Source organism: Eurypyga helias, unplaced genomic scaffold, assembly GCF_000690775.1.
Source record: "Eurypyga helias isolate BGI_N326 unplaced genomic scaffold, ASM69077v1 scaffold21031, whole genome shotgun sequence".
NCBI lineage: Eukaryota > Metazoa > Chordata > Aves > Eurypygiformes > Eurypygidae > Eurypyga > Eurypyga helias.
In genome coordinates this window covers 3,332-28,545 of record NW_010229175.1, presented here as the reverse complement: position 1 = coordinate 28,545, position 25,214 = coordinate 3,332, and the positions used below count along the sequence as shown (strand labels likewise).

Genomic DNA, 25,214 nt, shown 5'->3' with positions numbered 1-25,214 from the left:
GCTACCTTGAGGAAGTAAGAGCCGTGTTGAATTTACTTATGAGGACACTATCAACAGTATGATCCAGCTGGGTTTTGAAAAGCTAATTTTTGTTCTCTTTACTTACGGGCTGCAACAAGTGTCTTTGCCTGAACTAAGCACAACCAGTAATGGATCAATCAAACTTACACATTCTTAGATCAGAGAGCACAAAGGAGGATTTATCCAACTCCACTATCCAGCTGAACCAGTCATAGTTGGATAGGAGCTACAGCATCAACTTCCTATAAAAATGAATCAATGAACTGTATAAACAGCACAATATTCTATGCTAATTGCTTCTGGGTCACTATTTAAAGACATATTTCATTATTCTTCAAAGTAACAAGAAAATAGCAGGTTTGTGTGTCCAAAATATGGTTCACATTCATCTTGTTACTGAAATAAATTGGTCATTTTCAGAGCGTCCCACTGAAACCCCTAAATTTCTTTAACAAGTACAAAATTTTCCACTATTTTAGGTGGCAATTATTAAAACTCTTTATAATTACAATTATTTATCAGAATTCTAGCCAACATCTATGATTCCCTCTGAAGACAGTACAAGCAGATCTTACAAAAAGCCTCTGCTAGCATACAGATAACAACAATGGAGGATTAATCATTTTTGCTATAGCAACCACTGCACTGCAATTACCATAGTGACATGAGAAGAATAGGAAAAGTAATAATAAAGAACTCTGACTTGTTTGGAGCAATGTGTCAACCAAGTAAGTGCAGAATTCTCTAGTGCCCAGCTCCGCTCACCTTAATCAACTGAAATGCCATTTGTAATAAATATGTCACAAAGCATTTCTAATTTATTTTTAAAAGGGCAATACAGATTTGATAGTTTTTCACTGTCCTTTGGTCAGGCTAAGGTAGAGCTCACTGCTATCATGTAACAGAGGGGAGCGCTGCTTATTCCTGAGGTTCCAGTGGAGACATAAAACCTAAGGTCTACTATATTACCATAAATATAATGATACATATACACCTGCTTTTGCATATTTTATTATACACATGCATATATACAAAAATGCAGTGGACCTTGCACATACATATACACAGATGCATACAAACATAATTTGCCCATCTTTTTCATGAAAAAAAAAGTGTCTTTATTATTTGAGTACTTCAGGAACGCCTGGTGCTAAGATGACACTAACATCTCCGACAGTTTCTCATGAGTCACCTAATTGCTGGTTTTTTCCAGCTCCACTTATCTAAATAATTTCTACTTGGTAGCTGTTGTTCAGCCTCCTTAGAGTTTAAGAAGGAAATCTTACCCAAAATCAGTTGCCTTTGGAGGGTCTCAGTCAGGATCTCACACAAAGCTCCCCCCTGTTTTCAATGACAAGTAAATACTTATGGCTGGAAAGGGTACTTCAAATAAAACTCAGGGAAGCAGTAGTGTTAGACAAAGTCACTTTTGAAACAAAACCTGTTTTGCTCAGATCAATAAATCAGAATCTGGGACTGCAGAAGTACCACAAAGAGAAAGGTGGGTGTAAATGAGAAGGTGGCAGCACAAGTGACAAACTCCCAAGCTCATGTTTGGATCTGACATCATTCCAAGGTCTCCTATGCACAAGGGTAAGAAAATGAGAAGTGGCAGAGTGAAAGCACAGAGAAATATGGAACACTGAGACCTTCAGCAAACCACAAGGCTGGCATATTGTCTAGGAGGTACAGAAAATGTCAAGAAAAGGGAGAGCAGGCAACATGGAAATAATCTAACAGGCTTGTGAGTGTGTACTGAACGTGTTTCTACTTACAGCAGCTGTATCCCAGCGATACACTGAAGATGCTCACAGCATGCACAGAGCACACTGAGGGCACTATGGTGCGTTCTGCTTAGTGTATCGCCCAGTTTGGCAAAAACTACTCAGGTAGAAGGTAGTGCCATCTTCTCACGCTTCTCATTTCACATTTCATTGTGCTATTTTGATTTGTTGCGCAAAGAGACTTCTTTCAGGCCCCATTACAGATAGCCAAATGACTATTCCAAACTGCTAATCTACCTTAGTGTCGTTTGACTTACAACAATAATGATGTCCTCATTTTTGAAACAGCGAAAACGTGGAAAAGGAGATGCTCAAGTCTGACAAATCATTCAACATAAGGCACTTTCTTCAACATCAGCTCACTACAAGCAGGACCAGAATGATACATGCCTACCCAGTAGTACCTGAAGTAAGTATCTAAACATATGCAGGCATAGCACAGTAGGTAAACATAGTTACTCCGATATAGTGTTATTGTAGTGTTATTCATGTGACATCTCAACGCTTCACTGTTAAACTGGTACAGAATAAAAGATACTGGAATGAAAATGAACATGAGCAGAACTCAACTTAAGATCCTCCTATGGATTAAGTCTTTTTTCCTCCAACTACCATAGAGCCACTCCTACACCGAACTATCTAGCTGTAGGTAGGATTTTTTGGATGGTGGTGGGGTATTGTTCAACTTCATTCAGACCACATTTCATAAAGAACATGGAATTTTGAAATGTGGCCCTTCATTACTCATACACATTGTTTTAGTACCATATTCACTTTGATAGTCTCTAAAACTCTGTTCAGTGAGAAAATAACTTGTCGCCTTGATTATTTTAACTTAATGATCAAAGAGGAATTAAAAAAAAATTGATGCACTACACAATTTCCTATCCAGTGTTACAACAGAAGAAAGATTAATTAAAACTGTAATAGTATTCAAATAGTAAATTCAAAATCATAGTTATAAGTACCTCCATAGCTGTCAGAATAAAAGCTGTTCCTCTATCAAAACACACACATATATCTCCTTTCACTCGCTCAGGGAAATTAATGGGCAGAAAGACCGTTAAACCATTTCCCACCCTTCGCCCTGGATGAACCTGCGCGACCTGGAATGAGGATGAATAGGACGGTGTGCATGCAGCTGTTCAGGTAGAAGCAGTAAGACCCTCACACTGCAAAATCTGTGCTGGGTGTTCTCTCAGAGATCAAATGGCTGAGATCTCTCAGAATAACCAGTTCCAAAAAGCCAGCTTCTGCACAGCCAGCATCTCTGCCCACAGATGCTACTGATGAGTCCATCCGCTCTGCCAGACGTGCTGTCCCTCGACATTTATCTGCATCCATTTCTTAAGTCCCTGCACGCTTTTCTCCCATTAGAGCCATTCCTACTGGGCAGATTGCACTGCTGCCTCACACTGGTGCCCTGCCTGTGAACGCAGAGCGGCAAACGGCTGCTGAAGGGACCTGCAGAGAGCAGCCGCGGCGGCTGCACCGGCCCTTGTCTTCCTTAACCTGGGCTGTACCCAACCCACACGGGGTACTGCCCCGGTCTATCACTGCGCACCCACTTCAGTCACGTTTACACAATTTTAGCATTTCAACAGTGCCACTTGGCTCTGCGAAGATATCCCAGCTTTCATTAAAATTCTATTAATTATGGTACATTTCTAGAATTCTATCATTTGGGCTCATTAGCTACCTAACAGAGATGAATTTATCCTACGTAAAGATTGCTTACCACATTGCCATCATTAAAAAGAAAATACTCTGATTTCTACTTAGTGCCTATTAAGACACATTATTCAGAACATCAGCTTGGAAAATGGTTAAAAAAACCCTGACATTTTTTTTTAACTGCAAAAACCATTGTATTCTATTCCTTGCTTCAGGTATTACATACACAAGAGTTTACATTTGTAGACAAACAGTTAAAAGGTTTTACGAAAACCTTTACAAAGACTTTAGGAAGTGTGTTAAGCATCACTCAGAACAGCCCAGAGCACTGTTGAGCTTCTGCCTAACTTCATTTGTGTGGAACTGTAAACCCACTGAGGGTTGCTAGGTAAGGATCTCAGGAGAATTAACTATTCAGCAGAGGCGTGTTCTAGTTACACACCAGGAAACAGCTTTGCCAGAACTCTTAAGAGTACTTCTAACTGGCAGCACTAATATGGAGTCTGACTTTCCATTTTAAAAATTGAAAGTTGCTTTAAAACAGACTTAAAATCTAAATGATGGAATGAGGCTACCATTTGACAACATTTAAGACAGGCTGTTTCACAATTAACAAGTGTGCTGCATAAATACAGCAAATCCATTCTTTAAGAAGTTATTTACATTCAATAGTATCAGCAGAATGAAGCCTGCAGCACCTTCCCTTGGGTAGCAAAATTCATATTTTAGTGCACAGAAAAAAGGGTTTATTTGAACTACAAAACAACACTTCCTGTTTCTAACAGGACACATACATTGATAACACACAACTGACTGAAAAAGTACATTCCAATAGAAAAATATATGCTTTTGCTAATACTTGTAAAAATAGACTTACATATAAATTAAGTTTTCTTCTGCCCAAAAACCTTCCAGAATTTTCAATTACAACCATAAAGATTTTACTGTGTTTCATCTTTATACAAATAATTTTAATTCATTTACATTTTGGCTTTATTAGTATGTAGAAGTGAAGAATTTATAAACATTTACTCAAAGAATATCTTCTGAATAAAATAAGGAAAAAACCCCAAAATCATGGCAAACAAAATACTTTGGATCAAGGTGAGTTTGGTGTTGTACCATGCCTCAAAGCAAAAGTACGTGTGCTTAAGTGTGGCAGTCAAAGGTGATGTGAATGTACATGTGATGCAGAATGTGCTGGGATAGCCAAAGTTATATTTAGTTGAATTTATATTATTCTCAGATATTTCGAGATTTACAGTCAATTAGATATACCACCTGGGGAAAAAAAAAAAAAGCTCAACCCTTTAGCTCTCAACATCTTTTGATATATTGGTTCGCTGCTCGAAATCAAAGAGCAAATAAAAATAAACACTCAGCATATTTTAGAAGAATAAAACTCACCAAAATCTGCAAACACGGACTGTCCAACAACTTTCACACCATTTGGCGTTTGCTTTTTCCCAGCTTGAGAGAAGTTCCCATCCTATCAAACAGGGCAAAGTTAATGGAAAAACTGAATTGCAGATGAGGTGCTAAAATTTAGCTCCTGAACCAAAGAAAACAGACATCAATAAACAGCACTACCACTATCTAGTAGCCTGCTATTAAGTCGATAACAAAAAGGCATCTCAGCTATGGAAAAAAATGCACTCTGTGAAAATATGCTGCAATTCCTGACTATTGTCCCTCTGGATACACAGATTTAGCGTAAGGGATACACTAGTTTCAAATCAACTGATTTCATTGTTACTAACGCTGAGGTTCCTCACTGATCAGAGTAAGCAACACAAAAGCAGCATCTCAGTGAGTGCAAAAAGCCAACCCTCTGACCTCTTTCTGCCTAACCCTGAGCTGCATTTGTGATATCTGGTTCACACAGGACTCAGGATTTTCTCAACTGTCACTTGTGTACATACTGTAACGGTCAGAAGTGAGGTTTTGAACCTCTGTCCCACAGCACCTTGCCCAAGACCTGAAAACACAGTTCTAAGAAAACTCACATAAAGAAATCATATCTTTGAGACAGCAAGAATAAAAAATCCGATCAGCCTTTTCTTCCTCAACGGCCGTGCTGTCAGTAACCTGCCAGAACAGCTGGCGACAGCACGCGTCCTGCTAAGGTGTACGACGGCAGCCTGACGCACTTAATACTGATGTTACAAAATCTGCAGAACTTCGGCTGAGTACGGGATCTCCTCCAGTGATATTCTGCAGGTTGAATGCAATAGTGCAGTTTGAATGCACTGGTACACTCATTCCTGGAACAAGGAATACCAGGTGCCTTAAAAAATAAAAACCCTGCAAAACAAAAAACCACCACCAACAAAACATCCCCCCCCCAAAACACCAAACCCCAAAAATTCTGTCTCTAACAGAATAGTTATTTGGCTTTTCCCTCTTACCTTATTTACCCATGTCTCAAACTCAATGTTTTGTGAGTTCGGTGACGTAGTAAGGAACAAATCTGCAAGGAAAAATACAAGAGAAATAAATATTTAACAGTAGACAACACACAAATAGTTGATCACTCAGTGAAGATATATAATATAACCCATCAAAACCATATTGTCTATATTTTATAAGTTATAAATATATTCCAGTGAGGTTTAGATTTCTATATATTTGGCAAGAAAGATTAAAAACCAAAAAAAACCCTATCCCTCATCCTCTTCTGCACTTGCACAGCTTATACACAAGTTGTTAGCCTCAGGTGAGCTAGGAAGTGCTGGCTGTTATATATGCACACCAAACAACATTTCCTAATAGCAAAGACACAGACAGACCTCAAAGCTAAAAAAATATACATAGTTCTATTTTTAGGAAATCAAAATTAAAAAAAAAAAAGTACCAACCATCCTTTTATTTTGGGTATGCTGAACTAAGCAACAGATACATGGTTGCCAGGAGGAAAAAGGGAGATGGAGAAATATTTCAGGGTTCCTTTACACCAAAATTCTCAGACGTCAAAACAGCGCAAAAAGCGTTTCAGAGGATTTATGTGACAATGCCTGCTTGAAGAGGAGCTTATTCATTGCCATGTAGCAAAGCACCCAGATTAGGACAATGGGAAGACAACACTATATAAAGGAGGTTAAAAAAGTGGGGTATGTGTGCTTTAAGAAAAATAAATAAATGATGTCCAGTGTTCAGTCATCCAGATTTTAAGAAAACTACTCTTTTAGATTTAAGCACTTTTTTTTCCATTACTGTCTTTCCCAATAGCAATTTAAAATTTCACTATTTGAGCTAAAGCACAATGGTTACTTTGTAGGCAGGAAAAAAAAAAAAATTAAAAAAAGAGAATATGAACCCTTTACCCTGAGGTGTTTTACTGAATAAGCAGGTGGACTGCTGCACAGGGAATTTCAAATGACACAATAAGGGGTATTGTCTTCCAGGGAAAAAATCCCAATCTCCACAAGTAACAAAAAACCACCCCAAAACAAAACCATAGATAAACACACAAAACACCAACTAAGATTTTGCTTCCATGTTTCTCCCCCCTCCCCAGCTTGAACGGTGTACTGCTGTATTTTATTCCCCAGGATACCTGCAACGGCCATTGCCTTGAAAAGCATGGTTGTGGGCTAAACTGGAAGGGATTATACCTGAGTATTTCTTGAAGGCAAGGGACAGAAGGAATAGAAAAAATTCAAAGATACAGATGGAACTTAGAGAACGTATACAAACTTTCAAATTTTGGCTTTGCATGCAGGAAGAAGTTTGTGCAATATTGGTTATTAGCAGACTAACAGTGATAGATTTTTAAAATACTTCTCTGTTTTCTAATACATTCATGGGGAGGGTGAGGGAAGCGAAACATCGAACAGCAGAAGCCTCAGCGCACTTCCCTACAGGCCAAAATGCCACTAAATCTTTGAAAAGAGTTTTTGAGGTTCAGAGAAGTATTTCAAGCAGGGTTGTAGTATATCCCCACTGTAATACGTACTGCAATTTGCAACTAGTTATGGGCCTGATTATGCCATAATAGACCCTTTAAGTGTCCTGTTTAAACACACAGCAAACGACTAGCATTCGATTAGCAAATATAACGGGGTGCCTACCCCTCAGCAGGCAGTTTGGTCAGCGTGCTAATTGCTTCCCCCCACATCTCTGACCCAGGCTCACACACTGCAGAGCTGGCCCCTCACCTTTAATTACTCAGTCCATCCCCTCTCTGCCCCATCCTCTGTGCAAGGAGGGATCTTGCGGAGCACTAACTCAGCATTCCCGCTGATAATACTGTGTTTATACATGTTCTGGGACTCTATCCCAGAATTAGGCAAAATGGCAAAGTTGCCAACACAGGACATAATTCACCCAGTATTATACCAGAAATTCAGCCCTGAACAGTTGGCTATGACTAAGCTGAATAAATGCATCAAGTTTTTATGCCACGCGGTTATGCTTTGAGGGTGGAAAAAACAAATACAAAAGGCAGATATGCTGGGGGTATTACAAAGTCCTTATTTCTAGATCGGTTAAAGGTTAAAACAAAGTCCAGTAAAAATAAAAACAGCAAAAATAAACCAGTACTATCTCTTGACTAATTTAACGTACAATGGAATTTCATTTAACAATTATTCTGCGTTTTAAAACCTGTACTGGTGCCGCACACTGTGACAACTGGAACAGGTTGCCCAGAGAAGCTGTGGATGCCCCATCCCTGGAAGTGTCCAAGGCCAGGCTGGATGAGGCTTGGAGCAACCTGGTCTAGTGGAAGGTGTCCCTGCCCATGGCAGGGGGGTTGGAACTGGATGGTCTTTAGGGTCCCTTCCAACCCAAACCATTCCGTGATTCTATAACTACTCAGTTAAAGACGAAAAGGGGAAATAAAACCTTTTCTTGGACGGGAGGATGCAGCACCACCTGTATATCCTCACAACAGAGCTTTTCAAATAGACATGAATGTCCTTAACACCTTAATGCCAAGCCATATAAGCACTACTGCCAGCTGAACTATCTATAAGCAGTAATACACCTTGTTTTCATTTAAGCTTTACAGAGTAAGTGTATCAGTTAGAGCTCCTCAGAGGACATAATGGCCATGTTTGACTCAGAAAATGTTCCATATTGTTCATCCCAGATGGAGTTAACAAGCGGTCACAGAAAGTCAGGCACTCAGCGTGTCGGGGCAACAACGGCAGCAAGGTGAACTAAGTACACTAACCCTAATTTTGAGACACAGCCATTACAGACTCTGTTACAAGTAACACAGTAACCTGTGAGTTCGTATGATTACTCTAGATTACACATATACACCTACTTTGTAAAAGCACGGAAGAAAGATTCGCAATGGATTTTTCTTATGCTTTGAAAAAAAATTTCTTTTCTATTCTTAGTCTGAAGCATATTATATTAGTTGCTTTTTCCCTCCTCATTTAACCTGAGTTCATAGTAAGTGTATAGAAATAAATCAGAAATATGACTGCACAGGGAATTAAAATAATAGAGGAAGGCAAGGAACAACAGGCATACAAAACCCCAGATATTAGGGCGAAATCAAAAGTAGCTTTAAAATAAACACTGAACTCCGAGAGGGATGAGAGAACCACCGTGGCTGAGATGTCACATAATAAAATCAAAGAATAGATTTAGCTATCTGCAGCGTAGGAGGAATAAATCAGGACACTAAATGCAAGTCAAACTACAAAAAGGTAATAGAAAGACAATAATTTAAAACATCTAACTTGTTTACTATGTTAAAAATGTGGAGGTGCTTACAGACTGAGTGTCTTTGCTCAGCCACTGTACAAACATGGTCTTTTAATGTGAACACTTGTTCTGCATTTCGAGAGCAGAAGAGCGCAGTGATTGCGGAGGAGGCCACCTACCACACGTTTCTTCGGCATGCGAGAGATCAGTGCTGAACGTGGCCTCTGCGGTGGCTTACAGGTGATCAAGTCAGGCAACACGCCTGGTTTGCACTGAACTCCCCCCCACCCCCAGACAGCTTCTCTGGAAGGTTAGCACATTACTTCTGCCCCTCGTTCCTCATCGCGTACTCCTCCCTCTCTGCTTTTCGTAACTTGAGGCATACAACACACGGAACCAAGACACCAGAGCAGCGCCAAGGCTACTGTAATACTACACTGCAGTGGTAAAATGCAAAGGCAGGCAAAGACAGCAGATGGTCTTCCAGAAATAGGATAGAGGAGCTGATGCCACTGCTCCTAAGTTAAAGCAACAAGCTGTTATTTCCCCTAGTACAGGTACAGCAACACCACCTCTCGTTCTAGAGCCAGCGGAACCAACTCAGCAGGCATGGTATCGCCAACCGTCCTCCCCTTTATCCTCGAGACTTCTTAGAAGCTGCGCCTCTCAAATGCTCACGCCTGGTCATGCAAGAAACCCTCCTGCACTGAAATCCAACCGAACGCTTAGTATTTACAAGTAATTTCCCACTGTGGTCCAGATCCTCAGAGATTTCAAAGCAAGCAAAACAAAAACCTTTCCTTGCAGCAGCAGCCCAAAAATGCGATGTAATTTAGACACTCCCAACAGCTGTTTATAGAGTTGAGAATTACAAGTGTTTCTGTAGGAAAGAAACCCATAGGAAAAACCAAGCCCTGCCTGGTACGATGTTTTAGACTCCCAACCTAACTGATTCTGTGGAAGCTTTTCTCCCTAAGAGGCAAAAGCATATGAGAAAGGAAACAATTAACAATCCGCGCAATTTATAAGTTTGTATACAGCTGTAGCAAAACCTCCTTGCAAGCATCTCCAAGGAACAGTGTGCTCAGCAGGCATCTTTCACCACCATCGCCATAGCTTACCACGTCCGTAACGAAATGCTTTAATGCAAGAGTTGCAGGAGGAGAGAGGGATCCAACAAATGCATGAAGACCTGTATGTCCAGTACTTGGATCACACAATAATAAAGACATGCACAGTTCATTTCTACACTTTTTGATACACTCATCACCTTGAAAACAACAACATTTTTGTTTTGCTTCTGGCTATACCAAGAAAATTCAACCCCACTTTTCTACAAGGAATGCCCATCCTATTCCATATGCTCAGGACAAGTCACTTGTCTGAAGACAGGCTGCCAGGCCGCCTTTGGAAGGCAGCTCTGGTTCCAGGTTCAGCTGCAGAAAAAAATAATAACTGGCACACACATCTCCAAGTTTAAAAAGCATGGATAAAGTATTGAGGGCTGGATCATAACGCTCTGTTCAAAGGCTGGTGAGCCTAACAACAGCAGAATGTTAGGTATTACAACCTGAGGTTATACAATCAAATCACCTGGAGATCAATCTTCATTATTTACAGAATACAAAGGTGATACTCTGGACACTTTTACTAGACAATATAGCATACTAAAAGGGATGCTAAAAGCAATAGGCAAGGATGTACCTTTAACAACCCTATGCCAAATTTGGAGATACACAATGGAAATAGGCAATGGGAGGAGGAAAAGAAAAAATATCTGGCCACTTCACTAGTCCCAGAGAGAGACAATGGGATTAGCTGGATGGACTACTAGACTATGCCTGCAGGGCATTTCTTATGTTCTTAATCTGTGACACGACGTAGTATAAAGAAAAACCTTGACAGTTGTGAAGGGGGAAAGATCTTGAGGTCAGGCAGATTTCCTGAAACTTAACACCTACAGCCTAAGCAGATGGCTAGAAATAAATAAAAGCAATAATGTCCGAGAGGAAATGTTTCTCTTAAAAAAATCCAGAGTGAAGTGTGTTCACATTTAAATATGGTTTCCTATTTGTGATTTAACAGGCACTGAGTAACATTAAAAACCCATAAGCAATAGGAAAATGCGTAAACAAAGTTAAGCAGCCTGGGAATACGCTAAGGATTCAAGGAGGCTACCCAGCATTTCAGATCCACAAGACTGAAAACCAGCCTAAACATACACCACTTAATACAGCAGATACCTGACACACGCTGCGACACAACACCACGCTGTACTAGCATTTTACTCACAGCCTCACTTTCACGAAAACCTGAGTTGATGAGACAGTTTGGCTATAATTTGAGTTAATTCGCTGAGTGATTCCGGGCACTACTAAATCTTATCAACAGTAAACACATACTGCAAAGCACTGAATTCAGCACTCATTCTTACAAAAAAAGGAAATGGCGATTATTAGAATTTACGTTTCAGCTTGAAAAAGAGAAGATATTCAAACACTGTATGCAAGCTCCAGTAACCTACAGGTGCAAGCTCATTACAGAGGTAACATCTTTATTGGATGGGATCAGCTAATTTGATACCGTATCAACATATGGCCCAGCGAAGACTGAAAAATCTCCCCAGAAAGCTACATAAACCTCGTAGAGCCAGACTGCGTTCAGTTCAGTGCCTTCACACCCATCTTGTGTCAACGCCCAAGTCATCCCACACACACCTACAAAGACTGAAGTGATCTGAACACAGCGCGCCCCTATCTCGAGCTAGATCCATTTCTGATCGCTCCTATGGAATATATCTAACGGAGCATTACACAACTGCCTTCAGCCTAGATCTCCTCCCCACCTACCAACTCCTGTTCCCACTTCCCGTGCGTCAGCTTTGCCGTTCGCCTCCTGCTCCCAGTGAAGCATCCCAACGCTGGCAGCAGTCCAGCGCCGCGATGGGAGGGAAGGCTTCCACAACCCCTGCCTGCTTTCGAAAGGTACTCAGAGCAACTAAGGAAAACAACAACAAAACCCACTGGATATTTCAAAAACTTGTTTCAAACAGGCTAAATTTTAACGGATGTTTTAATTAAAACAGCAACAGCAAAGAGACCTTGGCTACCTTTCAGGAAGGATGTTTCAAAAGCAAGTGCTAGGTCCCCAAGAAAAAATTTGCCCGAAGTTATCAAACACCAAACCATGACTGCAGCTTGTGAGTGGCTAAGCAAGGGTAACTGAACGTTAGAACAAGCTCAGCGCGGAGGTAGGTGGAGAGCTGAGACGACCTCAGCCCACCTGGAAAACTGAGGACAATGCTGTTCAGTAAAGCAGAGGGCGTTACAAACCCTGCTTCCAAACACTGCATTTTCTTATAGGGACGACTAGGAAACTGCAGTAAAACCTAACTATACTGAATCTGCTCCGAGTTAGTTGCTGATTATCCTTGTTCCGTTCCTTCCCTTTTGAGTGTTATAAAACCCAGCACTATTTATAGATGGAGCATTCATTTCACTAATGACTGATCTGACCTTTCTGTTTAATGTCAGAAGGCTTTATTTCAGAATGAAAACCCTCAGCAAGGGTTGTCATCAGAAGCCAAGAGGGCATGAGCAGCACTAAGTTACAGCTTGATTTCGTATTTACTTCAGAAGTGCAGGTTAATAAAAGGGGAAAACCCCAACCCAAAACCTATTTTTAAATACTGTCACAACGCACAAGCTATTACCCAATTAGAACATCGGTGTGTACACTCCAAGCATGCAATATTTATATGGAAGAACTGGTTTGTCTGTACATATTCTTTAATGAGAAGTTATTGTGGATATGAACACGTCTGCGTGTATGCATTAGTGTATGTAAACAGCGTGCTGGACTGAAAATCTCTCCTTTGCAGTGTGTTGACAGATGGGTGACAACTGCATTAAAATTATTAAATGCCATAAAGCCTAAGGACAAGTAAAAGATAAATGCCCTCCATTTACATTACAGATTTTCCTCTATTCACATTACAAATTAACCCACTAATTGGAAAATAAGTCTTTAAAAACAGGATTAAAAATGTTATTTTAGTTATGCAAATTTAGTTGTACCACACTTTTAATATGCACAGACCTCATTTTGTACAAAAAGTTAGCTTTCTTTACTATATGGAAATGGAAAACCAGACTTGATTCGATGATACTACTCTATGCTGACAGGCTACCAGCTTCCATCAAGAGGAAACTCACCAAAAATATAATCAAAGTCTCTGAAATCAAGCATTAGAGCATCTTCAGATTCGAGATTTAAATGATTGCAACAGAAGAATCACCTGTGATTGGAAGGATTGGTTTTCCAGAAAAAAAACTGTCTATATTTATGCATTTAAACTAAAAACTGGGATTCAAAAAGAAAACATACTGTAAGTGTTCTGGTACATTAGGTTTCTCGTTTCCCAAAGCAAAACAATGTAAGAAAATTAACCATCAGAAATCAGTAGAGAGACTAGCAATTAGCTTACAGCAAGCTGTTTCTGACTAACGATTCTTCCACTTTAGTTTTCCCCAAATTAGATTTACGTTTTTTCCTTCATTTTATATAAGCATTTCCAGAAATAACTGCCATTATGCACACCATGTGCGAGGTTCGACACCAGACAGGTTGCAAGAGCAGTATTTCCCAACTCGAGGCAGAGAGTCGTTAATACACTGGCTGTTTCCCGTAGCACGCAAGGCTACACTGACAGATGTACAGTATGAAGTTACAGTCCAAGCCAATTCGTCTCGTACCTTGGAACATTTTAAAAATATCTGCATGGCCGTGGCCTGATTTCTTGGTAGAAGACTTCTAACTAAGTGTGTACAAATTTATTGTTCATAATAATTCCCTGCCCCCAATCTAAGCCAAAATGGCTAAAATTTTGGCTTAGAAAGACAGCATTAGACCTAACTGAATATCTGACATTTTAAGATGTGTTAATTAGAAACAAACAATCAAGTTAACTAATTAAGAAGACATAGAGCAAAATAATTGCTAACATACCAATCTCAACTTCAGATAAAGCACTCCTGATACACCTATGAGACCTTAAGATAGCCTTACCAGTGTTCACCTGTGAGCCATGGGAAATTTAACTGCTCTGGACCACGCTGAAGTTGATCTGAAAACACCGACCGTGATACAAATCAATGATGGCATAAAAAAAAAAAAAAGAAAAAAGTACGTTTGTCTGTCTAGCTTTAAACAGATGATCTGTATTGGTACCCAACTCGTCACTTCTGGGTGGTCCTTATCAAGGCCGTTTACCCATCTCGGCCCCAGTTTCCACCTACAACACTTTTTGTCCATAGTCTTTTTCAGACATGGATCAAGCCGAGTTCCTGCTTACTTTGAACTCAGTGGATTAATGCAATGAGAAGTTACTTTTAACCTCCTTCACTGCAAATCGAATTATTTCAACCCTGTTCAAATACCTAAGTCATGTGATGTAAATCTTTCAGTTTGAGAATATAGCATTTTTAAAACTGGTCTCTTACTTGAGCAGCCGGCTTTGGAAACACACCCCTGAACTGTCATGCTCTATAAAATACACCTGAAGATACACTGCTCAGACAGATTATTAGCCTGGTATTATTAGCTTTGAGATTTTTTTCTTCAGATAGCTGTTAAAAAGAACTCATGACACATGTGAGTATGTATGACTAGCCACCCAGCAGCCCTATTCTAACGTGGGTCACCACATTTTTTCCTCATCTTTCAGTGTATCTCAGTGCAGGCACAGTGACACTGATGGTAGGTAAATTGACTAGACCATTTCCAGACACCCCTTCCAATCCCAGGCAATCTCAGCTCAGTCCTCCCTGGAGCAACACATGCTTAATACACATACAAATTGCCAAGTGTCTTTTGTATTTGCTTTATCCGTGAAGCACACACATAGCCCCTTCGGTAAAACTTCTACTCTGCAAATTTTTGCATGAGTAAAAATTTTTGCCTAACTCAAAATTACTTACCAAATTAAAAATGATAAGAAACTGAGATTTCTACATGACGATGTTTCATTTAAAAACAGCAGCAGCATCAGCACTATCTGGAACAGCTCAGTTTATATCTCACCAAGAGAGATTAGTCTTATCTTTGTTCTGGTTAGTGGATTTTTGGATTATAAAAATCCCTACACAGTTAGCCTTTCATGAAGCATTGTTAGGGATTAAAAACATCTTTATGAACACGTTCTCATATAATGAAAAACAATTCAACTTCATTTTACCCAGAGCAGGAAGAGCTTGCCAATGAAAAGCTCTGCTTTGAGGGTTTAATACTGGCAGGTTGCAAACAGGTTAGGCAACAGACTACCAAAAGGATTCCCAGGTCAGAGAGGATTTTTGTCTTTTTTTTCTTTTTGTGTGTGTGTGGTTTGTTTTTTTTTTTAAATGTCAAGCATGCTTTAAGTCTCATAAGCTGTTTACAATGACAGAGTTGCCAAAAATAGCCCAGCTAAAAATCACTGAATTGGCTGCATCTGTTACAGACTACAAAGAGACCCAAAACATAACAGAATATTAGAAAAGGGTCCTAAAAAAAAAACCCCAAAACCCCCGAAAACTCCCCCAAAAAAGTAAAGATGGTGTATTTTGGAGATTTGGGGTTTATTTGTACACAAAACTCTATACATCTATTTTAGGTAACAACTGTATCTTCATATTCATGAACAGTACCATTGCCTGTGAGTAAATACTCTGATTTTTTCAGTCAATAGGGACCACAGCAGCATCAAATGTCACGATCACGTTTCAGACAACAGGATTTCAGCAGGCAGACTATTCCCCTGCATCCTTGTTAAAGGCCTCACCCCTAATTAACAGGATTTTAATGTGTACCAGGCCCTGTTTTTAACGAGGTTTTTTTCCATTGCAAGAACGATCGTGCAGGCCGAGTCACAGAAATCCTCTCCCCTCACCAGCTCAACCTGAACCAACCAGTAACAGACTCACTGGCCCCTCTGATAAATAACCCGGCGTGAAGCGCACCCCTCTCTGCTGGTGTAGGGAGGCTGCTGCGCCAACAAGGAACAGCACTAAACGCACAGGAACGGCGTTGGCCATATCAGCCCCTTATTTTGGCGCTGTCTGGCAGGCTGTGCTTGGAATCGCAGTACTACCAGGACTGCCTAGTTCCATACAGGCTGGATTTGGTTTGCCTTGCTTTTCTGCAAATTCCGTCTGCTGACTAGCTCTGCAAGTCCCTCGCCCAGCTCTACAGAGTAACACAGATTAAAGGAGACATGGTGAGAACACTAAACAGGTATTTTTTGGAAGAGGCACAATGAGACTTGAGGTGCAATTTCATGCTTGGTTAAAGGCAGGCTGCAACTGCTGCTACTGAAACGGGAGTCAGCCTCCTCTCCGTGCTCGCACCAGCTCTGGCAATCCCAAAGCGGCATGGCGAGTTGGATCAGCTTAATAACTCAAGAGAGCCATGTTCCCACCCCAGCCCGGCTCCCGAGCAGTTGCTACAGCTGACACGAGGGAACTGCCGCAAACGTGCGGGCAGGACTAGATGACTGCTGACTTTCCATCTGGGCAGCAGGCAGTCTTGGAATAACATGTCAGTCACGAAACAGTAAGTATCACCAATAAGGCAGTATTGTTTCAGCAGCTGGTTGGTCCAATTGTCATAGGGACAGCAAAAAACCCAGTTTGCAATTCCCACCTTAGAAGCAAAAAAATCATTGTAAAGACAATCCTTCTATGGTAGGATTTTCTCCAGTTTTCTTCTCAGAATGAATTATTTTCCTTGAAATATTCCTCCAGTTGCTGTAACATAACACTTATTTCAGCCTGAGGTGTTACATCCTGGCTGTTACAAGCAAATCAAAGTCAGGATCTTTCTATGGGGGGTGCTACACAGAAGCTTCTGCTCATATCCTGAGATATGAATATAGATGTGAACCTATAAAAGCTCCCGGCACTACCCGCACAAAGACCCTGACTTTCATTTCAGTTTAATCAAGGAACTTCCATATATCCCTAGCACTAACGGGAATTCCCTGGACACTCTTCAGTCTGTTAGCTGTCAAAAAGACACTCTTGCAAAAATTGATCAATCTGTGATTGATCTATGGAAGCAGCTTAGACTTCCTACCTTTACCTACTTGTGAGTTTGGATTCCAATAGATTTCCCTAAAAATGCTACCTGGAATGCTCATCTCCGCTGGCCATGCCACAAAGAGAATTCCATAAGAGTTATAAAACTAAGTGTGCTAGAATTGGTTATTACATGACATTGATTATGGTAAGCAACCGTGTATTTAATTTTCCAGTTGGAATTTCCACTTGACAGCTTCATGCAGGAATGTGCCAGAACTGAATATTAAGGTTTGACTACGCACTAAAGCAATTAACTTAATCCCCAACATTTCTAAGTATCTTAATTAAATTTATGGACTCTTTCGCCTCTCATTCCTCTGCTACTAAATAGGAAAATAAATAATCTGCCTTTCCAAAATTGCCATGTATGAATTGATGTACACTGCACATCCATCAGAAGATAAAGATTTTCAGAATTCATTTATTGTGCGAAGAAATTGAGTTTAGCACAATATTTAAATGTGCTTGGAAGTAAGAACCGTGTACGTTAAGTGATAAATAGATTAATTGCAGTAATCAAAGGCTATATTGCATTACGTATTTCACAGAAAAACCCCAAACAAAAAAGCCACCACCACCAAAAGTTTGTCTACCGAAGGAAAAGTCTCCAGTATTTGCTTGTGAACACTAAATTATAAATAGGTTGTAGGATTGTTCATGTGAGAATTGTCTCACATGCTATTTTCCCTATCAGTGACAGAATTTACGACAACAAAAAAAATGAAGTCATACTGAAATCTTCAAGAAACAAATTAAGTCCAGTCTTGAAAACATTCTTCAGAATGAACCATAAAACTATTTTCAGGCTCAAGACGAATAAAAAAGGCAGCCCTGCTTCTGATTCAGTGGCTAACTGAATACTAGGGTACAGCATCCCAAAGAGCAGGAAACACAGGTGAACACACAATTGCTCAGAACAAGCATTAGTTCTGATTATCATCAAGAAACAGAAAACATTATTAGGGTATGCATTTTGGCAGTTACTTTTTAAAACCCAGAATCTGGAAATCGTAGCTATTACAATAATTAAAAATAAAAAACCCAATCAGAATTAGCAGTCATGTAATCACTGAACACAGCATCCCAGAACCTACTCGTTACAACCACTGATGAAATTTAGTAAAATATTAGAAGGAAATAGCAACAGATTACATTGTATACTTAGTGATAAATATTTTCAGGAATGTCTTGAACACCTCTATGACTTACCGGCAGTGAAGTCGTTATTTAAATCTATAAACGCGTGAGAGTGTGGTATATACATTTTACTCTGAGTTTCCAAGGCAGCGTGCCACGATAAGTTCCTACAGACAAGAATGAAAAGCAGCAAATTTCACCAACACATAGGGATTGTTAATCATGGTAATATGCCTTTAAAAAGAAGTGAAACTTTAAGATGGAACAGAAAGCATGTTCTCCTAATGCTACGCTAAAATGACTACTTAGCTTACAAAATACTAAGTAACTAGGTAATTGCTTGAAAGGTTCTGCAAAGGATGATTCATAGCACAGGGGCTTCAGTTGCATTTTATTAACTTTCTAGAGCAATTTTTTTTTGTAGACAGAAAATCATCACTACCCACAAAGTGGAATTTAATGCCCAGACTTCAACTGTAAACCTTGGGACACTGACTGCTGTCCTCCCTGGTTTCCTCAGGCAGGTTTACTAGCAGCACCTCTGAAACCTACTTTAGGATTAATGAAGATGAGCAAAACCAGACATCATGACATGCTGTTAAAGCAGCTCGTGCCTCCTGCATGTAAACGGACTTCCTTCTCTGTCACTTATAAAAATTCAACACAAGAATTCAACTCTCACATTATGATGGACTATGGCTAATTATGTCAATTCCCAAGTAGGTAATACTTTAATGATTTATAAACATACATGTCCTGCTAGTTTCTGTTCTAGAAATGACTGAACTACCAGCAAACCTCCCTATTAGCAGCACACTGAAATCTAACAAATCAAGAGTCATTGTGGTCGAATCAAGACCAGATCTATCACTTTCAGAACCCTCAGCTATTATACTCAAAGAAGTCTCAATACGCACTACACAGCAGCAGGACAGTGATATTACTGCCTGGAATTACTCTGTTTATTTCAGTGACATTACATAGGTATTACTGAATTCCTTATCTTCTGTGAGTCATTTTATGGTAAGACAAAAACACATAAGCTTCCGATTACTTCCCAGAGATCATAGCTAAGTCTTACGAAGGTTAAGAACAACCACATAATCTTAGAAAAAAACTATAGCAGATATTTCATCATTTCTTTGTGTATTCGGTTTTGAAGATAGCCAAGAAAGTTAGTTATACAGCTCCAGTATACATTTCAAAGCATTTCAGATAGAAATAGAAAAATGCTTTTCCAAGCAGATGACAAGGCATTGCTTATGCTGCTACCTATAGCACTCAGTCTTATTTTGAGCTGTAATGAATAAGTTTTTGAATCCTATTGCTAATGAAAGCCTTTCATTAACAAAATGAAACAGATCTCTCCCATTTCTCCTTAGCTTCAAAAGCCCATAAGATTTTTCAATATATAATCATTGCAAGGTGCTCAGAAACACCCTTGTGAATGTGAAATCTCTGTTCCATAAGCCATCAATTTAAATAAAAGGAATAGTGATAAAACACAAGTTGGGGTTAATGACCAAAACCATATTGCCAAGAAGGGTATGGTTTCCGTTTACACATTTAAGTGTTATTTACCCTCATCACCTCTGAACCATCTCTGAGGAAGGGAAAACAGCCCGTTAGGAACAACAGGTACAGATGTGTTAACCTCACCGATGGGGTGTGGAGGGTGACAGGCTCATTTCAACAATTCTTAAGGGCCACGTGGGTGCGCTACAGCAAGCTGACATACTGTTGCCATAGAGACAGGGTAATCATCTCATGGATTTCTCCCGTGGTAGCACACCTCTTTTGAACAACAGCTCAAGAAAGCCACATAGGAATGCAGCCTTCCCAACACACTCTCTCTTTCAAAATTAACCTGTATTGACTGTCTGCAAGCCCAAACCAGCTGTGACACCAACACCTGGATTTCTCACGAAAAACACGGAGCTACGTGTTCCAAGAAACTGTTCCAAGCTACTGTTCCAAGAAACAATTATCATATTTCTCATCAAAGAACAGGCTTTTCATTTTCTCAGCTCTTAGGGAATGTCTACTTTCCCTATAAAATAACACTTCAAAAATTAGATACGGAGTGTCATGGAGCATTTAAAGATAAACATACGCACTTCCTATCATTTCCATGTTTATGCAGTTGCAGCTAAAGAGGCGGAAGACTCATGTTTAATAAGAGCAGAAGTGGATGCAGAATGAATAAGTTATTGAAATTCATGCTAATAAACAAACCCTTGGCTTACCCGCCTATCAATATCTGTGGCTTACTTGAATCGCTTGTGACACCAAAGACGTCAGGAATCAAGTCTCCATTAAAGCTGAAAATGCAAAACGATTTTAGTATCACCTAGTCATCAGAGGAGTCAAAATTAACTGTTCTTCAGTTATCCTGTACTTGGTTAGCATTCTCCCACCAAGCAATGAAGAATTTTCAGCTGTGTAGTCTTTTCTGAGCTTTGGCTTCTGTCTGAGCTGCCAGTAGTAATTTGCTTCTATTAATATTTTACACAGTGCCATGCATTTGATTTTCCCTCTCTTGTTCAGCATTTCACACAGAGGGAAGAGCACTGTGAAAGGGATATTTGCTCAGTCTGATAAGACAGGAGGCTATTTGTTTTACAAAATTCACCAAGACATGAATGGCTCCTTTTCTGCCTAATACAGAGTACTGAAATTGAAAAAAATTAAAAGCTTATTTAGTTACTATTGCCAAGATGTTGTAACATACAAGATCTGTAAAGATGACTGTTACGTTTCATCATCTTTTGTTAGACCAGTTGGCATTATACAATCCACCCTGTTATTAAAACATATTGAAGATGCTGTTAGTCACCATTAAAATATTGTTTTCTAAAAACAGTAGGTCATACTTACTCCATTACTAGGGGCTCATCATGAAAAGTCCTATTTAGCATAGTTTTATGGTTAAGATCTGAAAACAGAGAATATTCATTTGATTCAGTTACCGGTGTTATGACATTTACATTTTTAACTTAGACGTAATTCTTCTATTATTTCACAACTAAAAAAAAAATAATCAGCTACCACTGGGCATAATTTCAGGAAACCATTTAGTTGTTTATGTAGGAAAGGTGAGTTACAGTTAAAATGCTGAAGTTGCTTCTCTTTCCACTCAACTCTTCAAGAAATTACTCTAAATAGATCTTTGTGATGCCTATTTCTACGTATGACTGCAGTCACAGACAGACGGAATCCGAAAGACATGTACATTGGTAAATGTTCAGGCTAAGACCTCTGCTTAATGTTTTGTCACTGTAAAAAACATTCTTCATCACATACAGTGACTGAGATAGAGATTAAAGGTAGACTGCCTAAATGGAGAGTGAGGATTTTAAGCCCTAATCAGGTTATCACCTATACGACTTTGCTTTCCCTTGTCATCCAAACACCTTGCCACATCATCCCCATCTCCTTCGTCTCTCCAAAATGTCTGTAGTCTTTCTCATTTCCACATTTGACTTGACAGTACCCTCCTACTGACTTGTCACCCTTCCATTACCCAAGGAGGCATCACACACCTTCCCGGTAGCCAGACTACGTACCAACTGCTGCCCCAGTTTTTAACCTCTGAGTCCTTTCACACACCCACCTGCTCACGTGTGCCTCTTCCAATACTTGTTTATTCAGAAGCTAGATGGCGTAAATTAAACCAAATCCTTCATGTTCTTCCCAATATTACAGATCGCTCCTATTCTCTTAAACGTGATCCAACGCACTTTCCCAGGTTGCTTGTTTCACCTCGGACTAGAGCCAGAAGCAATGGTAGCTGTGGCCATCACTTGCCTCACCCATAACTATTTTGTAACACAGGGCTTTACCGCTGCGGTTATTCCTTCAGCAGTTTTCCTTGACTTAAGAGTATCTTCTTTTGTTTTTCTGTCCTCCTTCAAACCTAAACTCCTCCCAAAACCCTTTCCTAGTAAAGCCAACAGAAAACAGAAGAGGCTTCAGGAGTTCACATCGTCCATGACTCTGCCCTAAGACAGAAGTAGCTATGCCTAGAACACTGCTGAAAGATGCCTGAGAACTTGGTTGTAAAGGTCATTAAAACTTCCAGTGCCAGAGACTCTAGAAACCTCCCTCCCCAAGCTTACTTCAGCGTGTCACTGTCTTTAAAGACTTCAGGTTAACAGAAACAAGAGTGTTATTCTACCGTTGGTAAGTGTAGCTATATTTTCAAAGTTAATGCACTAAACTTCACACCATTTTAAATGAAGGATAAATCTTTTGAGATAGTCCTTGTGAAGCCGACATGCATGACAGGGTGGCCAGGAGAAGATGGTCTTCAGTTCGTAGGCTACAGTCAAACTGTAATATTGTTTGGTGATGTCTGTTGCATGACATAAAGCAAGAGTTTTAGCTTTGCTCTCTCTCACTAAATGCTGAATACTTAACAGCAAGATAGCATATGAGTATAAAGCTGAATAGCTGCTAATCCCCATTTTAGTTGTAAAAAACAATCACTACGCTGTAAATGAGTTATAACTTTCTGAAAATACACTGAATTATTAAGAAGTCTAACAATCTTATTGATAAGCAGCCTCAGGAACTCACCTAATGTCTGGTTGTGCCCCCAGAAAATAAACACTGAAAGTTCATCTCTGCCGTGATTTTGTGCCCGGGTGGTCAGGAGGACATCCATTTGTGAATCACCGTCATAATCTCCAGGAACCACACTGGTTATGGAAACACTGAGAGATCTAGAATTAAAAACAAACAAAACCACCCCATGCAAACAATCCTACAAAGGTGTGCATGGAAACCAGAAGTGCGTGTGCTTTCAGAGACTCGCCTCTTTGGCCCAGTTATTGTTATTAGTTGGTCCAGTACAGTATTTTCCTTCAACCATCTGGCTTCTTTAGAAGTCCTTACCTATTGCAAAAGCAGCTTTAAATCAAGCATTCTGCAGTCTGCCTCCCTCCAAGGAAGGATGACCTTTTTAACTCTAAACTTCAGCTCACAGGCATTCTTCAGCCATATCCTGTTTGTTAATGCCACCTAGACGTAATTACAACCCTTCATTTGTTGTAGAACCAGCCTGCAAAAAATGTGTGTTGGAGAGCAGGATCTTTTGGTTGCATTCCAAGAGCAAGACCACAAAGCGACAGAAACAGTTTAAGCAGCAGGAGTCAGCCAGCCACATGTTCTTAAATGCAATGTCATCTCCTCTCATCTTCTCCACCACACCTCCCTACAACTGATTGGTCTGCCCTTTTTTTACTTGATTTCCCACTCAGAAACTCAGCTTTACACATAGAAACATGGATCATCCTGTTAAGAATTAAAGGCAGATCACTACTAATGCACTAAACAAATCATCTCCTTCCAAGACGGGGCAGAATAAGGAAAAATACAAATATATAGAACAGTGGAAGATGAAACTGAGCTGTAACAGCAATTTAGCTTTCAGTAGATGAAATACTATTAGCAAGCATTATTCATAAGCAATAACATATCCTGAATACTCTTACGGTTAAAACTATACACATATATGTACATAAACACACACCTTGTTTTACATTTATTAAAAATTGATGCTTTTTTACAACCATATTTAGATGTTAGAAAGGAACAGACCTCAACACACAAATACCAGAAGCCCATTCTCCGTATCTCTTCCTAAAGCAGATCATGGCTAGAATTCGTTAGTAACTACAGCAACTAGAAGAGTTTCCCTGAAGACGTGTGCTGGGACAGAGACTAACACTACCTGCCAAACAGACTCAACCTATGATGATAGTTTGCTATAATCAGAAAATAAAAGTCCTAAAAAACCAAGTCAACTACAAAAATTTTCCAAGATATGGGTATTTTTAATAGTAATTAGAGGTCAAAACCCAAAGAACAGAGATTTTGTAAGGGTGGGAGGTCACATCTATTAGTTAACAATACGAATGACAAAACTCATCTCCACAAATTCTGTCACCTCACTCACAAAATCAAAACAAATCAAACCAAAAACGTATCAGGAGATTAATCAGGAAACTGGAGCTCTAAGGGCAAGTTGAACAAGCCAGTCAAAGAGGTAACGACGGCACAGGCAGTTCATGTCATGTTCCCACCGACTGCAGAGAGGCACTTGCAGGAACAGCAGCCACTCACATAGTTTCACCACTGAATATCAGTACTTACTTCATTGGTAACTTCACACGGGGCTTAAAGTAGGGTTCCTTTTGGTCAGCCAAAAAGATTATCAACTCGTTTCCTGCAAAAGCAAGTAAGACGATGAATAACAGAGGAGGGTTGTAAATATTTTATATGCAAAACCAAAAGCTATGCCACAAATAGTCATTCCCCACAGTATCGAAGACTTTGAAAGATTTCCTATACCACTACTGCCTCCTCCCGCAAAAGGAGTACTTCTTCAGCACCTAAACACGGCTTAAAATGAAGTTTCCTATAATGAATCAGGAAACATTACACGTGGAAAAGTGGTAGGCATCAGTTCCATACAAATAATTAAAGCTTAAAAGCTAACTCAAATGAATCCTTTTAATGTGGTCTCTGACATAGCAGGATCTGATACTGCTTTCCCAAGTAGGATGGCAAAAGCCCTTCAAGTGAAACTCAGCAGTACCCTTGTTCTCTGCAGCATTTTCTCACTCAGAGGCAATGACACAAGCCACTGATTTAACTATTTCAGGAAGACTGTGCTGGTTTTAGTCAGGAAAGAGTTAACTCTCTTCACAGTGGCTCGTATGAAGCTCTGTTCCTGGATTTACCCTGAGAAAAGTGCTGATAAGGTGTCTTTAACTGGTGCTGGGGAGTGCCTGCACCAACTCAAGGTCTTCCTCAGCTC

At 39.8% G+C, this 25,214-nt stretch overlaps 1 protein-coding gene across 1 annotated transcript; it reads right to left on the bottom strand.

Moving 5' to 3' along the window:
• Positions 1-4,886: 4,886 nt before the first annotated feature.
• ITFG1 (integrin alpha FG-GAP repeat containing 1) lies at positions 4,887-24,620 on the bottom strand (the record flags this gene model as incomplete). The annotated part of the gene is made up of 7 exons (XM_010160313.1): positions 4,887-4,968; positions 5,888-5,949; positions 18,464-18,558; positions 20,638-20,712; positions 21,269-21,326; positions 22,970-23,115; positions 24,548-24,620. Coding segments are annotated over 7 exons (591 nt in total), but the record flags the coding sequence as incomplete, so codon positions are not given.
• Between the last annotated feature and the right edge of the window lie 594 nt (positions 24,621-25,214).